At 38.4% G+C, this 15,426-nt stretch overlaps 1 protein-coding gene across 1 annotated transcript in view; it reads left to right on the top strand.

Moving 5' to 3' along the window:
- Window positions 1-15,426, top strand: part of LOC107725608 (protein TALPID3-like) — a 128,526-nt gene that overhangs the window by 70,771 nt on the left and 42,329 nt on the right. Inside the window, exons 17-21 of the mRNA XM_016534936.1 lie at window positions 5,653-5,843; window positions 6,693-6,794; window positions 11,393-11,479; window positions 14,303-14,481; window positions 15,033-15,142. Of these exons, the coding sequence (XP_016390422.1) occupies window positions 5,653-5,843; window positions 6,693-6,794; window positions 11,393-11,479; window positions 14,303-14,481; window positions 15,033-15,142 (669 nt within the window). The remainder of the gene's footprint in view (window positions 1-5,652; window positions 5,844-6,692; window positions 6,795-11,392; window positions 11,480-14,302; window positions 14,482-15,032; window positions 15,143-15,426) is intronic.

The following is a 15,426-nucleotide window of genomic DNA, read 5'->3' on the forward strand; positions in this document are numbered from 1 at the left end:
CATTTCAAATAATCATGCAGCCCTATTCATTGCTTCTTTTCTTATATATTGCAAGGGTGCAGCTAAATATGATGTAATGGGAGTTTTGTTTATGACCTCATGATTTTGCATCAGGATTTTGTCTGTGATGCCTAAAAATACCTAAAATACCTAATACACACACAATTGATGACACCGTGTTTGCTGTTCGGTGTCCATTAAACCTTCTGACCATTCTGAAACAAAGACGTCTGACGCGGCATGAATGGTTGAGACAGCCTCCACATGCTGCAGTCATAAAGCGTCTCTCCTCTGGCTGGCTCTGAGCACACGCCAGCATTAAAGAATGGACTTAATTAGACAGACATTTCAGCGGTGTGAGTTTAGCTCTTAATTACGGCTGCCTCTCCACTCGTTAAAAAGCCTTCCTATGCCGCTCTCGTTTAATCACTTCACTGTCAGGGACATTAATGCCTTTCTATTACACTCTCATTTTCCCGCTTCCAATCACTGCGAACTTCGTCTCAGATCCGACCTTGTGCGGTTGGAGGTAATTCTGTTTATTAGCCTGAACAGCCATATGAATGAAAACACCGTCATGCTTTACGAGGGCACTTTTTAGGGCAGTAATTGCAAATAGCCAATTGAAAACATTTTGAAAGCGTTCATATTATGAGTTGATTAGTTTCTTATATCCCATCCCCCCTTCCTTTTGAGGATTACGGCCTCCTGGCACCGAAACGATCCATTAGTTTGCTAACAGCTGAATTGCTGTCGTTATTTTCTGCAATGGACTGAAGAGGTAATTAAAGGTATTACCTAAAAAATGGCAATGACGAAGCACCTTTGCTCCGCTAAAGCTGTTTACAGTATTCAAATGTTTCCCAAATTGTGGCTCAGGGTATTGAGAATGAAATGAACTAGCAGTAATGAAAATGGCCTAGTAATGTTTGAAATGGCAGGTGGGCTGTTGCCTGTACGCTGGACTGACCTCTGATCTGAGCTACGCTAGAGTGAACAAAGACTGGCTAATCGCATCTGCAATGCAGTGGCCCTGATCGCCGTCGTAGACACTGAACTCCCTTCGTGGTCATATTGAAGTTCCTTTCACTACTAGATGCATTATTGGAATTCTTCTAAGGAATAACTGCAGCTAGAATGCTAATGTTGTTAAAATATTAGAATTGAACTTTTTTTTACATTTATGTAACACTAATGTTTTTTTTTTTTTATGTTTTGTCTGAAACGGACAACTACTGCAGAATTGTTCCTGACGTGACGTGAAGTGTGGACCCTTAGACTTACTTAGTCTAGTGTATATGACATCCTACTAACTAGACCAGTGTCAAACTAATTATCATTAACCAGCCTGGAAATTCATGCTGGTCAGAGCTCAACAATAAGGGTTTATTTCTTATATATTCTTTTATTTATTTATTTTTTATAATTTTCATTGGTCCTACCACATTTTTTTTATATTATGTATTTATTATGTATTTAGTGTTTTTAAACATTTTTAGCAGTTTTAGTATCCTCTTAAGGTGACATACTCTGAGGAAAATGTATTTATGGTATGACAAATCAGATTAAAATGAAGACTTTTATAACAGAAGGATTTTTAAAGTTAAAAAAGAAAAGTTTGTATTTTTAATTACATATACTTCTTTCCAAATCTTTCTTGCTTTATTGTAACATTACCTTGACATATTTACGTCAGCAGAATTCAACAGAATTACCAAAAAAATTTAAATAAATCACAACATCACAGAAAACCATACGTTTATGTTTGCAAGACATAAAACCACACATGATCAAATCATTGAAATTTGCCCGTACATTGAAATTTGCTCAACTCTCACACTGACCCGTCTGGCCTTGTTGAGCCATGCTGGTCTTCTCAGCAGGGATGTTGAGGGAGGGTCTAAAATGAAAGTGCAAAGCAAGTTAAACACATTCTCCTACATTTCAGAGCATCACCATCTCATTCTCAAAATCAGACCCGTCTAACTTTCATCTAGCAAAAGTGAAGGATCTCCTGATAACTTCTTTAATACCCCACATCAACTAAAAGCAGTCTACCAGACTTCTACCAGTCGAGGCGATTCCCAAGGCATCTTAATCATCCACCAGTGTCATCCTTGTGGCTGTTCTATTTCCCGTCACACCGAATGTGTGAATGAAACCCAAGCGGAAAGTTCCAGACTCTCATTAAAAATGAGCCCAGCCACTTCTGTATTAGTATCTGTGAAGGAGAGAGTCCAGATCGGGCCAGCCTGGATTGGATTGGCTCGCCAAGGCTCAGACTGGGTCTCTGGAGGGCTGTAGATTAGAGCTGGCTTAATTTCCCTCTCTACCGTGACTCTGGGGACAGCAGTGGGAATTGCGGAGCGCCCCATGGGAATGGTGAGAGAGCCTTTCATCTGCTGCAGATGTTCGGTGCGGCTCATCCACAGACGGCCCCCGAGTCACAGTTACACGCGAACGACAGCAGACGAGCTCTCCGCAAATCTGCTTAGCAAGTTCTGCACTCCGAGAGTAGAAAGTGGCAGTCGAATCAACACAGCAGCGATCAAGGGAAGTCAGAGTTTATACGGTTTACAGCAGCATTCCCATTTTCAGTCTAACTCAGGAGCTTTTATGATACTTTTTCTTTCTTTAAATAATAACATGGTTGCTCTATCTATCTATCTATCTATCCATCTGTTTATCGTTGTCTGTCTGTCCGTCCATCCATCCATCCATCATCATTCTGTCTATCCATTCATCAGTCCATCCATCCATTGTTCTAGCTCTCATCTAGCTATCGTTCTATCTATCATAATATCTATCTATCTTTCCATCTGTCATTCTGTCTGTCTATCCATCCATCCATCCTGTCTGTCATTCATCCATCTATCTATCTATCTATCTATCTATCTATCTATCTATCGTTCGTTTGTTCGTTCTTTCGTCCTATCTATCGTTCTATCTATCGTTCTATCTTTCTATATTTCTCATTCTGTATGCCTGTCCATCCATCATCATCGCTCGCTCTATCTATCTGTCCATCCGTCCATCCATCCATCCATCAGTTTAATTCCTCTTCCTTACATTCAAATTTGAATTGCAATTAATTCTCAATTCATTTCTGAATTATGCACAACTTTGTATAATGAACAATCTTTTTGCTTTTCTTCCCCAAATGTATTATTGATAAAAAAAAGAATCCTTGTGAAGACTCGTAATTCACACACTGATTTCTGCTCTTGTTTGGCGGAGATGCTTTGATGGCTCATGCTCACTATAGCTTGCTGTCTCTGAGGTGAATTCCTGGTGGTAGCCCCAACGGTGAAGATGTGACTAAATTGCATGTGGTTGCAGAAGCGGGGCGTGTGCGCACATATTTATGTGCATTTATTTAGTTTTAATCATCTCATCATCGCTCTCTCCATCATCTTTCCCAGGTCTCCTGATGCTGTGTCCTCGGGTCCAGTAAAGTCAGTGATTTACATGTTCTTGGATGTATTCCCAAGCATTTTGGGGGCTGTGAATTCTGTCCCTTCATTCGGGTCTTTGTTTCCTTGCACGCCTTGTGGCTTCTCTGGTTTGCATATACCCCGTAATAGCATCTCTTACTGTCCATCATTGTGCTAATCAGTCCGATCTGGTTTCGCAATTCAGAGCGCACACTCTCTTGAGGTTCTGGAATACAAATGCCTCCTTTCAAGCTTTCCTTCAGCAGAAGCCACATGTTTGCTATCAGAAGTATTTGTGCATTCCAGATGAGTCAGTGCTTCTTGCTCCTGAGCCACTGTTTGGATGCCCTTCAGCCAAATTATGGAAATCGTAAAGCTTATGTTTCCCCTGCTTTGCATTGAAGGCTGGGAAAAACAGATTGCGGCGCTCACAGCAGATTTATGCTAATGCCAGTCTCCTCGTTCGCCGTTAATGTGCCGAGGCCAGACTCACGTCTTTATGTAATGGGGCATGTGTGTCTATAACATGCCTTCCTGCAAACGGGGATGATACAAACCCACTCTAGAGCACTCTGGCTGAACCTGTTTCTCTCACGGCCCCGTTGCAGAACAGATGCCAATCATGTTGGCATCCCGCTCGGCCAGATGTGTGCAAATGTGTTTTGGGCTGACACGGCACTTTAAAGTACCGTGGATGTCCTTTGCAATCGCTCTGCGGTGTGTTGAGAGATGAAGTAATAAGTAGGTGTGTGTGTGTGTGTGTGTGTGTGGGCTCCATCTGCAGGAGTGCGTCTGTCTTTAATATCCCTCTTGCGTGAGTATTAGGGTGGCGTTGTGCCCTTGCCTGTAAACAGCGTGTTGATGTTATCTGCGCTGCATCAGGACGATGGATGTGCAGACTTTAGATGTTTGGCAGAGGTGAGTTTAGGCTGCCGGAGTGTATTCCTTGTGCACTCACGCATCCTGTGGAAAAAAGGGGGATGGAGATTTTGTGTTTAATGTCGCTTCTAGCTGTTATGATAATGTTTCACTCTGCAGACATGTTCACGTATCCCCAATTCCTGAATAAAAAGGTGACTTTTTTTCCTTTTTGAGTGTGTAGGTAAGTAAATAAGCAGTCATTTAGTAGATAATTTTATCCAAAGCATATTGTGCACAAAACGGTGAGCACTTCAGGCAGGGGTGTCTAAACTCGGTCCTGGAGGGCCACTGTCTTGCAGAGTTTAGCTCCAACCCTAATTAAACACACCTGAACCAGCTAATCAAGGTCTTACTAGACATACTAGAAACATCCAGGACACCAGCCCTCCAGGACAGAGTTTGGAGACCCCTGACTTCAGGCAATGCAAATTGTATTTTTTACATGTCAGTACTTTCTGAAATGTGTTTCATAATGCAATGTAAATGCGTGTTTTTAGACAAACTCTTTGAATAATAACTTTTTGGTCACAATCCCAGATCATCAACCACTACTCCATGTATCTCTGTAGGTAAGCCCAGAGTGAATGATCAGGCCCCAATATATACTAATACTTAATTTAATTTTAAAATAAAAAAATAAATGCAGTTTAATTTTATTTTATTTAAATACATTTTAAAATAAACATATATTTTTCAAATAAATAATACATTTTTAAAGCTTTAGTCTATTTAGAATATTGTGAAGATTTAAGGCCCGTTCTCACCGAGGATGGTAACTATATCAATTACTATAAAGTTTTAATTGTCATTCTAATTCTGTCAGAATAAGGAACTCTACATCATAGCTATAATGATAAGAACATAGAAGAATGATATTGTTGTTATCACTTTCAAAGTGTTTTTTTTTCCAGCAAATGAACGATAAAAAAACATTGACAGCCAATCAGAATCCATCCGACTTTAATGAGCTTGATTTAAAGCAGCAGAAGACAAAACGGCAGTGCGCACTTATAATAAACAGAACGATATTGTGTGTTGGTGTGGACACTAAAATAATTATCGTTATTGTTCTCTTTATTGTTATTGTTTGTGGTGTGAACAGGCTGTTCAAAAGGGAGTTCTCTACTATAATTTAATCTTTTCGAAAAACACAAAAAGTAATGTACAAGACCACTTCAAGCAATGCAAATTCAATTTCGCATGTCATTACTTTCTGAAACGCAAATCATAATACAACGCAAATGTGGGTTGCTATAGAACCTATAACCTTTTAGCTACAATCCAATGGTCTCTCTAGGTAAGCCCAGAGTGGACGGCCAGGCCCCTTCATGGGTCATCATTAGTGACAAACCAGCAACTGTAGCAACCTCCTTCCCTTCCATCACTGTTCCTGAACCCAAACCTGCTCCTGCTATTCGGAAACCCAACACCATCTTACTGGAGGTCCAGTCAGAACCGAAGAGACGGACCCCACAGCTCCAAATACAGGTAAGAACTGTAACACACAGTAGTATCTCAGTTTTACATTTTTGTTGCTTTTACAATTAAAAGATTATTATATTAATTAAGTATTTGGACAGAAGTAATGGCACTGTGTGATAACCAATTAGTATGATAGTGTGAGGCAATAAATAGTTTTTTCCTTGGTATTACACTACTAAAAGTTTGGACTCAGTAAAAATTTTTTAACAAAGTAATACTTTTATTCAACAAAATTATAAAGACATCTATAATTATACAAAAGATTTTGGTTTCAAATAAATGCTTTTGAACTTTCTATTCATCAAAGAATCTTCTATCACAGAAAAATGTATCATGGTTTCCACAAAAATATTAAGCAGCACAACTGTTTTCAACATTGATAATGAAAAGAAATGTTTCTTGAGCAGCAAATCAGCATATTAGAATGATTTCTGAAGGATCATGTGACACTGAAGACTGGAGAAATGATGCTGAAAATTCAGCTTTGCATCACAGGAAAAAAATACATTTTCAAATATATTTAAATAGAAAAGTTTTTTTTTTTAACTAGCAATAATTGTATTTTTTTTTTCATCAAATAAATGTAGCCTTGGTGAACATAAGAGACTTCTTTCAAACAATAAAAAATCTCACCAACCACAGACTATTGAATGGTAGTGTATGTTTGTTGCATTATGCTGAATAACTCTGCCCACAGTGAAATGTCATTGGTTCAAAAATCACACTCCTGTGAGGTAGCATGTTTATCTTCATATATATTTAGATTTTGTCAAAATTTCACTTTCCTGCTGCAAGCTGAATGGCTATTGTTCCACATGCTGTTTTTATTCAAATGGATTTGTGTTTTGTTTGCAGGTCCAGCCTGGTGTGAACATTGAGAGTGGTCTGTGCATCCGGCCAGCTTCCGCTACTCCATTGATTCCAGCCGAAACCATCCTTCCTCCACCGTCAACCCATGTAAAACCCAAATCACCAACTACACTAAGTAGACCCTTATTTGGTTGGCCTTAGTAGTACTTCTCCATATTTCAGTTTTGTACCAAAGCAATTGCTAATACTTCTGCAGACTTTCAGATGTATCATACACCCAGAACATACGTCATCTAACATGTACATTTGCTTGTGTGTGTGTGTGTGTGTGTGTGTGTGTGTGTTCATACACCAGCTGGTCTTGGCTCCGTTCTGAGAATGGATGGATATTATGCCATTAGATTTTGGCTGTGCTCCAGCATGCTGTACTGTTATAAGGGTCGGTTTTGTTCCAGGTTTGCATTTCTCATCGAACTGCCATTGATTTTTGCCAAGCCGTGCATGCTTGTGCGCTCGTGCTCTCAGAACCTGCTCGAGCGGATGAAGATGGATGAGGTGTGTGCGTTTGTGTGTGTGTATGGAGCTGAATGTATAATGTTTCAGGGGGGACTTTGCCGGCAGCGTTTTCTGCTCTTACTCCTCCAATCCCGACCTCAGCCATTCACATCTGGTTGCTAGGCAACGGATGCAGCTCCGTAGCTTTTCTGCGGGTTCGTTAGCAGATTCTGAGCAAGCGTCTAGGAGGACAAAGCCTCTCTGTGGTCTGCCTGCTGATGTTAGCATCAGAGCAATCATTGCAGCTCTCTGGAAGTAAGCGTAGATACGCATCTTCTATAGTCAGGCTAGAATCTGTGAAGCTAATTTGTGGTTTCCTTTTGACTATGCATTGAGGTTGAGTTCACAATTAATCACATCAAAAATATAATTTTAAAATAAAAATCAACACATTTTAAAACTTAAAATGCATTTCTATATAAGTAAATAAATATACATTTTTATAAAATAAATAATTTCATTTTTTTAAATAAAGCTTAAGACTGTTTATCATGTTTAATCGAGCTTGTGTATGTATATATATATATATATATATATACAAGCACATACTTGTGTTCCCACGTCAGTTTCAATTTCATAGTAACAGCAGCCTAGACATTCAGCTGATGAACTATATCAGCTGTCTGAAGAATCTTTTTTTTTTAGATTTTATTACTATTGTTGTTGAAAAAATTTTTTTATCACAGTGTGTTTATCATAATGCTTTTGCATGTTTATGTTAAAGCAGTAGACTTTTAAACATATTCAAATCTACGCACTACAGATAGTTTACAAACGGGTGCAAACACATATGTCTTCCTCTCAGATCCTGTGCCTGATGCAGCTCGGCAGAGGTGTTCTGGTCTGCCAGCTCAGCATGGCTGCGTTCAGCACTCTGTCTGTGCCCAGTTAATGCCCATGACTCATCAGACTGGCAGACCCCAGATTCTACCCACACGCACACACACACACACACACAAAGACATGGGCAAGGACAGACACACAAACCCACAGATCCTACCGACACGCTTTGAATCATACACTTCAGTCCCACCAGGCCTGAGGCCTGTCAAACAGAGGGAATGAAATATGACTAAGTCTCACAGTGCTTGCACTTAAAACATATGATATCTCCGTCCTCTAAGACTTGACTTTTTGAGTGCATTGTAGTCACCACTGCCTTATACTGTTACAAAACCAAATGTTGTTCTTTGAGAAAATATTGTGATAGATTGATTCTTGTAGACCTTGCAGACATAAATGAATAGTTCACCAAAAAAAAAAGAAAACTCTATCATTTATCATTCTATCACACCCTCATGTCCTTCCAAACCTGTAGGACTTTATTTTATATGTGGGACACAAAATTTGAATAAGACCGGGACTGTGAAGAACCCAAAAAGCACCATAAAATTACCATAAAAGTGGATTCATGCACAGTATTTCAAACCCTCTGAAGTCATATGATAGTTTTTTTTTTTATGAGACCTTTTTTTTTTAATAACCATTAAACTAGCACAGCTACATTACTAAGTTTCGGGTCATTATTTATTTATTTATTCATTTTTTTGCTGTTTTTGAAAGAAGCTTCTTATGCTCACTAAGGCTGCATTTATTTCACTAAAATACAGAAACAATGTTGTGAAATATTGTTACAATTTAAAATTTCTATTTTAATATTAAAATTAGGGGTGTAACGGTATTCAAACCGAACCCGAAAAAACGCAATACACCACCCACGATACATCTCGCTGTACACTTGGTCAAAAACTCGCGAGCGCTGTGTGTGTGTGTGTGTGTGTGTGTGTGTGTGTGTGTGTGTGTGTGTCATTGTGTGTGTGTGTCATCGGTAGCGCCTGCACACACGGAGAGCCGCGTCAGCGCGTGCCGTGCAAATATTGATTTCAAGACTTGTGTTTGAACTGACAAATTTGCACAAAAAAAAATGTCAACATGTCCGTCTTTGTGAGTATCCTTGCAAACTGTGCAAATATTGATTTCAAGACTTGCGTTTGAACTGACAAATTAACACAAAAAAAAATATGTCAACATGTCCGTCTTTGTGAGTATCCTTGCAAACATCGTTGGTCATGTCTTAAGTGAACACAACAGTCGAGAAAGACAAACGCACTGTATCAGTATCAGTGTACTGGATCTGTGAATTATGTCTTAAAGGAACAGCAGTCTATTCCTGCTGTCTGTGTTTTTAATGTTAAACAACAAAAGACAAGGAAATCACTCACTTCTCTTAATTGAATAGCTTTTGTAACTTCAACAAGGATTGGCCTTTAATTTATACAGTTGAAATATGCACTGTTATTTTACACTTGTTTACTTTTAAATTTCTCTGCCTGAAAATGACTGTTAAACGCCTGAAAACACTGTTTATTTTATTTGTATCTTTGCTCTATTGTATTTATTTGTACTGTTGCATTTAGATTATTTGTTATTATTTTCTTTATTTTTATTTGACCATAGTCCTTTTTTCCATGAACATAGCACCGTAAACCGTGAACCGAACCTTGAGCAATGTGAACCATTACACCCCTAATTAAAATGTAGTGTATTCCTGTGATGCAAAGCTGAATTTTCAGCAGTCATTACTCCAGTCTTCAATGTCACATGATTCTTCAGAAATCATTCTAATATAATGATTTGCTCCTCAAGAAACATGTCTTAATATCAATGTTGAAAACAGTTGTGCTGCTTAACATTTTTGTGAAATCCATAATACATTTTTGCAGGATTCTTTGATTAATAGAAAGTTCAAAAGAACAGCATTTATTTTTAAATATGATTTTTCTGTAATAGTGAAAAAATGTTTACTGTCACTTTTGATGAATACATGTAATAATAATAAATTTAAAAAAAGTAATCTGAAACCTTACTTTCGAATGGTAGTGTAAGTCGACAATCAATTTTAAAGTTTCAGCGGTCATTAATATACAAATATTTCACCGCAGAATGCTGTGATTGCCATTCAGAAGCAAGTATCTCAGAGAGTCATGTAATAATTGGATGCAACAAATGCAACAAAAATTTCTTCACTGACTATCCAGGATAAAACACTGTAATTCAACTCTTATAAATTATATTGGTGATGAAAGAGCTTTAAAATCTTTTTTAGTGCATTAGCAGGACATTTCAATAGAAACATGGTTTATAACGCTATCTGTCTCTCGAACTCAGCACTCTCGTACTCTCATTCACATGATCAGACCAACTCTCTCTGTTACCATGGAGACGAGGCTTAGCTGCATGAGACAAAGACCTGGAAAACTGATGCGTGATTTTCTCTCTCACACACACACACACACACACACCTCTTAAACAGCTGCAGTTTGTGTCCTTGCACTGAATGATTCATTGAATCTTTGTAAGGAGACCCTGTAAGGACACCCTTGAATCTCTCTTATAAGATCAGAGGAAATGACATCGGTTGATGAGACAGCGTTTTATTGTGTGTGTGTGTGTGTGTGTGTGTGTGTGTGATCAGTGTCATGTCTGAGACCACCACCATTTGAAGATTCATTTAAGCTATTTCAGGACATGAAGCTATTTTTTATTTTATTTTTTACAATAGTTCACTTAAAAAGGACAAATTCTGTTAACATTTTCTTACCCTCATTTCAATCCAAACTTGTATGACTCTTCAGTGGAGCACAAAAGGAGATGTTTTGAAGAATGTTCATGCTCCTCTTTTCCATACAAATAGAAGCCTACAATGATTGTGGGCATTCAAGGTCCAAAAAAAACACCATAATGGCACCATAAAAGTAATCCTTATGACTTGTGCGAGGTCATACGATAGCTTTATCTAAGGCACAGACTGTAATTCTTCCGTCATTTTTCAAAATGTCTCATAGAAAATCATGAGAGGGTGAATTTTCATTTTTGAGTGAACTGTACTTTCGTTTCATGACAACTTTAAAGGAAACAACATATCTTTTCTTTAGTATTGACGTACATCCGAGTGAATTTGATCTATAACATTATGATCTATAACATAGATGAATTTCCATTTTATGGCGACTTTAAATCCACACTACCCTACTTTATGGTCAAGTATCATATATGTTTCAGCCTGTCATCATTATCCTTATTAACTCATACGCTTACAACTTTCTAATCTCCCCAGCCGTTGATGAATTTTGTCATTTCCAGACACCGCATTGCTTCCTGACCTCTGTCTCCGTATCATTGCCTCCCAGGCCGCCGAGGAACTGCATGCTGGTGAAGATCAGGAGGAAAATATCTTTCCCGGAACCAATTTCTTGGCTGTAGCCGACATCAGCCAGGTACATTCAATTAAAAGCACATTTCAACCCACACACTCACTCATAATGTAAAGGTCATTTCACAACCTGGTGTCCACCCTGAGGGTATCAGCCCCGATCCACTGTTTCCTACTTCATTCCCATTTGCATTTTGACCCAGCTACAAATGCCCATTCTCCACGTCTCCTCCTACCAGAAATATTGGCCATCAATGGCTGAGTGCTCCAATAATGAGATTTTCTGAGCCAAAGGGTGAAGGAGAATATCGTTTTCTTTAATTAACGAAGACCAGAGAATGAATGAGAGTTTAAAATAGCATTCATGGGTTGGGGAAAAATCTAATTACAATATGCATGGCTAAATTGGCCTTTCAGTGAATTGAAATCGAAGGGGTGTGATGCTGTATTGCCGATATTAGTCTTTGTTCCATCAGGAATTCTGCTCACATCACGGCTCGCTCAAGCATACACACGCGGAGACATAAGCCCCTTATATTTACCGCTAACAAGAAGCACAGGACGCCCCGCGTATTGGGCATTAGGCCGATCCTGTCGCTCGGTCGTACAAGGGCAAGGCGTCAGTTAGCACCGAAACAGCATAGCAGTCATTAGGCAGGAGGTGGAGGCTGTTCTCACAGGCTTTTATGGAAGGTGCTGGGAAAAAGAGTGTTTATAATGAGAATAAAGAATCATGGAGGGGGTTGCGCTCCAAATCACATGAGCTGTTCCACAGTGACCCCTTTTGGTCTGTAAGGGAACATCATCCACAGATGAAACTCTGTTTGATCTGATCTCTGGTTAACAGAGGTTTTGCGATGGAAGGAATTTATTTTGCAGCAATGAACCAGAAGTGTTAATTGTTCTTAGATGTTTGGCATTAGAATTTGAGTGGTTGGATTTTAGGAGGTTTGCCTCAGAGATACTTTGAAAAAAGCTTGTGTGCATTTTTGCCCAATACTTAGACTTTCTGCAAATTGGAGGCTCTATGTCGGTGGTTCTCAATGTTTTTGACTAATGAATATTGTATACTTATATACTAAAGACCATATTCAGTTCAGTTGATATTCATTTCTGTGGTAATTTTTTTATTTACCCAAACTAGTCATGGTAATATATTGAAGTAATAAAATATAATAATTGCTAGTATTGGCAATATATTAAAATAATAAAATATAATAATTGCTAGTATATTGGCAATATATTAAAATAATAAAAAACATTGAATATAAATAATGAAAATTGCAATCATTATAGAATTTAGTGAATGAATACTGAATGCTTTATAAGTAATGAATTTACATGATTTTTTCAGTCGTTTGTGATTGAGATTTTAATAAATAAATAATTTTTAATCACAGTTAGCAATTTCTCAGGAGTTTCTACCTGATTAAATATTTAGGTAGATTTTATAAAAATTCCCATAAAATTTCCTAGCTCTAGATTTTCCAAGACCATAGGAACTAAAATTACAATTGCTGACAGAACAAATTAAAATAAATATTATGTCATTTTACGTCTTGATTTTCTTAATTTGTCATTTTACATCTTGATTATCTGTTTTAGCTTATTTTAAAGCTGGTTTTATCTTATTTTAAATAATTTGAAGTCACCTTGCGGCCCCCTGGTTGAGAACCCCTGCTCTATGTGATTGTATAAGGCAAGCATAACTGATTACTAAGTGCTCACACATAAAGTTAGAGATTTGAACAAACCCATACAGTAGCACTAAGTATTGAACAATATCTTGCACCATTTGTGCAACAGATGTGTCTTGTTAAAGTTATTACTTTTCTAAGTGATTTTTACCTGGTGGATGACAAAAAGGGTGAAAAAATCCCACAGACTTGCATTGAAGGAGGGACCCGAGCTGTATGTAGAGACCAGAAATATCAAAGAGACTTGCAACCTGCCAGAATACCCCAGCAAGAGAGCTCTTCATGAGCAAACATTACTCCTATTTTCTTCAGATTATGTAAAAATCTAGTGTTTTCTGTCTCCTGACAGTAGTCTGACTATAAAAAGTCCTTCTGACTCTTTTTATTTTGACTCTGTAATTGTTCAAATGGCAATTAAGATCGAAGTTATGAGTCCAGAAATACAAACATTTTCCAAACACTGAGAGCAATAAAAATTCAAGCGTGTTGCACAGCGGTTGCATATAATTAAGCAGTTTTTCGAGGACTGGTATGTGTTCGGCCCACTTGTAGTTTTCCCAACGACCAAATAAAGCCACAGCTACTTAAGTCTAGACCCCGGTGAACACTCTCTCTCTCTCTTGGACTGCAGGCAGGGATCCTTGCCAGCTCCTAAAATGTCATTCCTCTAAGTCTCCAGTGCCTCAGTTTTGGCTCGGTCAGTTCTGATGGAGCCATAAACTTCAAACGGGCTCAGCGCCCGACTGGCAGAATGCATTTCTCTCTCTTTTTCCTCTGGCGGCCGGCCACTGGAAATGAGCTAATCGCTCCTTACACAGACCTCCCTGAGTCCGGGCCAAAGGAATCTGAACATTATCCAAACCAATGACCGAAATGTTGAAAGCTGACTCGCGGATTCAGCGATGGAATTATACAAGACAAACATCCCCCTTTCTCTCCAGCCTCCCTTTCTGTTAAGACTGTGATGACCACTGTGAAACTGCACACAGACTAACATATGTTTGCCATTACCTGGCAAATTATTATTTGCTGTCATTTGTGTTGAAAATCCAATGTCTGATCCAGTAAGCTGTCAGGGATGTTTTTGCTGTAATGGATTGTCAATAAGTCTCTCAGAAAGCCATATGTTTTAGTATATATATCATAAAACTGCTGAGACTCAATTTTTCTCAATGCTGTGTTGAATTCAGGAAACAAACGGTGGACTTCCAGACTCTCCTATAGAGCTCAATGGGCTGCCGTCTCCTCCAGCTGCTCTGTATCACGGCCTGGCGTTTCCTCCACAGCCTTCCCAGTCCACCCCTCTGACCGAGCCCATCCTGAGCACCATCCAGCAGAGAGAAACCCTGGAGAACAGGCTGGTAGATTGGTGAGACTATCCACTATCTGTGCAAATATCATCTGCTGCACAGATATGACCACAAATATGTCATGGTTTACACAAAAATATTAGGCAACACAACTGTTTTCAACATTAATAATAATAGGAAATGTTTCTCAGGCACCAAATCAGCATATTAGAATGATTTCTGAAGGATCGTGTGACGCTGAAGACTGGAGTAATGATGCTGAAAATTCAGCTTTGCATCACAGGAATAAATGAGATTTTAAAATATATTCAAATAGAAAACAGGTCTTTTAAATTGTAATTTTTCACAATATTACTGTTTTTGATCAAATAAATGTAGCCTTAGTGAGCACTTATCTCCAGTTTGAAATGTATGTTTTGTAAGTCACTTTAGATAAAGCATTGGATCTACTAAATGACTTTTTGCTTACTAATTGAATGTTCAGACCTAAATTTAGTTAAATTTTTTGTTGCATCAGTTGAAGTATTCATTGGTTGGTTTGCTAATGACATGTTATCATCATCAAAGCATAATGCCACTATAGCACTGTGTTTTCATCTCTCTCTCATAGGGTGGAGCAACAGCTCATGGCCAGAATGATCACTGGAATGTTCCCTCAGCCCGTCCAGACTGATCCAGCCAGCCAATCAGAGCCGGAGAATAGTGTGACATCAGGCATAGGTGAGAATGGGTTCTTTTTTTAATGTTTATAATTGTGACTTTAGGCCTCACAATGTGACTTAGTCTGATATTAAACTCTGTGAGTTTGGCGTTATACATATTTGAAAGCTCCCAGTTTAGTAGCAATGAAGTTTGTCTGTCTGTGGTTCAACCAACATACATCTTCACCAATTTACCAGTGTGTCTGGTCAATGTTAAAAATCAACAACACAATCAATAACGCATGACATAAACCAGCAAGAATGGTCCAGGTTCCAATCTATAAGCTCATCATTTTGATTCAT

The sequence above is a fragment of the Sinocyclocheilus rhinocerous genome, unplaced genomic scaffold (assembly GCF_001515625.1).
Source record: "Sinocyclocheilus rhinocerous isolate Xijiao unplaced genomic scaffold, SAMN03320098_v1.1 scaffold1004, whole genome shotgun sequence".
Classification (NCBI taxonomy): Eukaryota; Metazoa; Chordata; class Actinopteri; order Cypriniformes; family Cyprinidae; genus Sinocyclocheilus; species Sinocyclocheilus rhinocerous.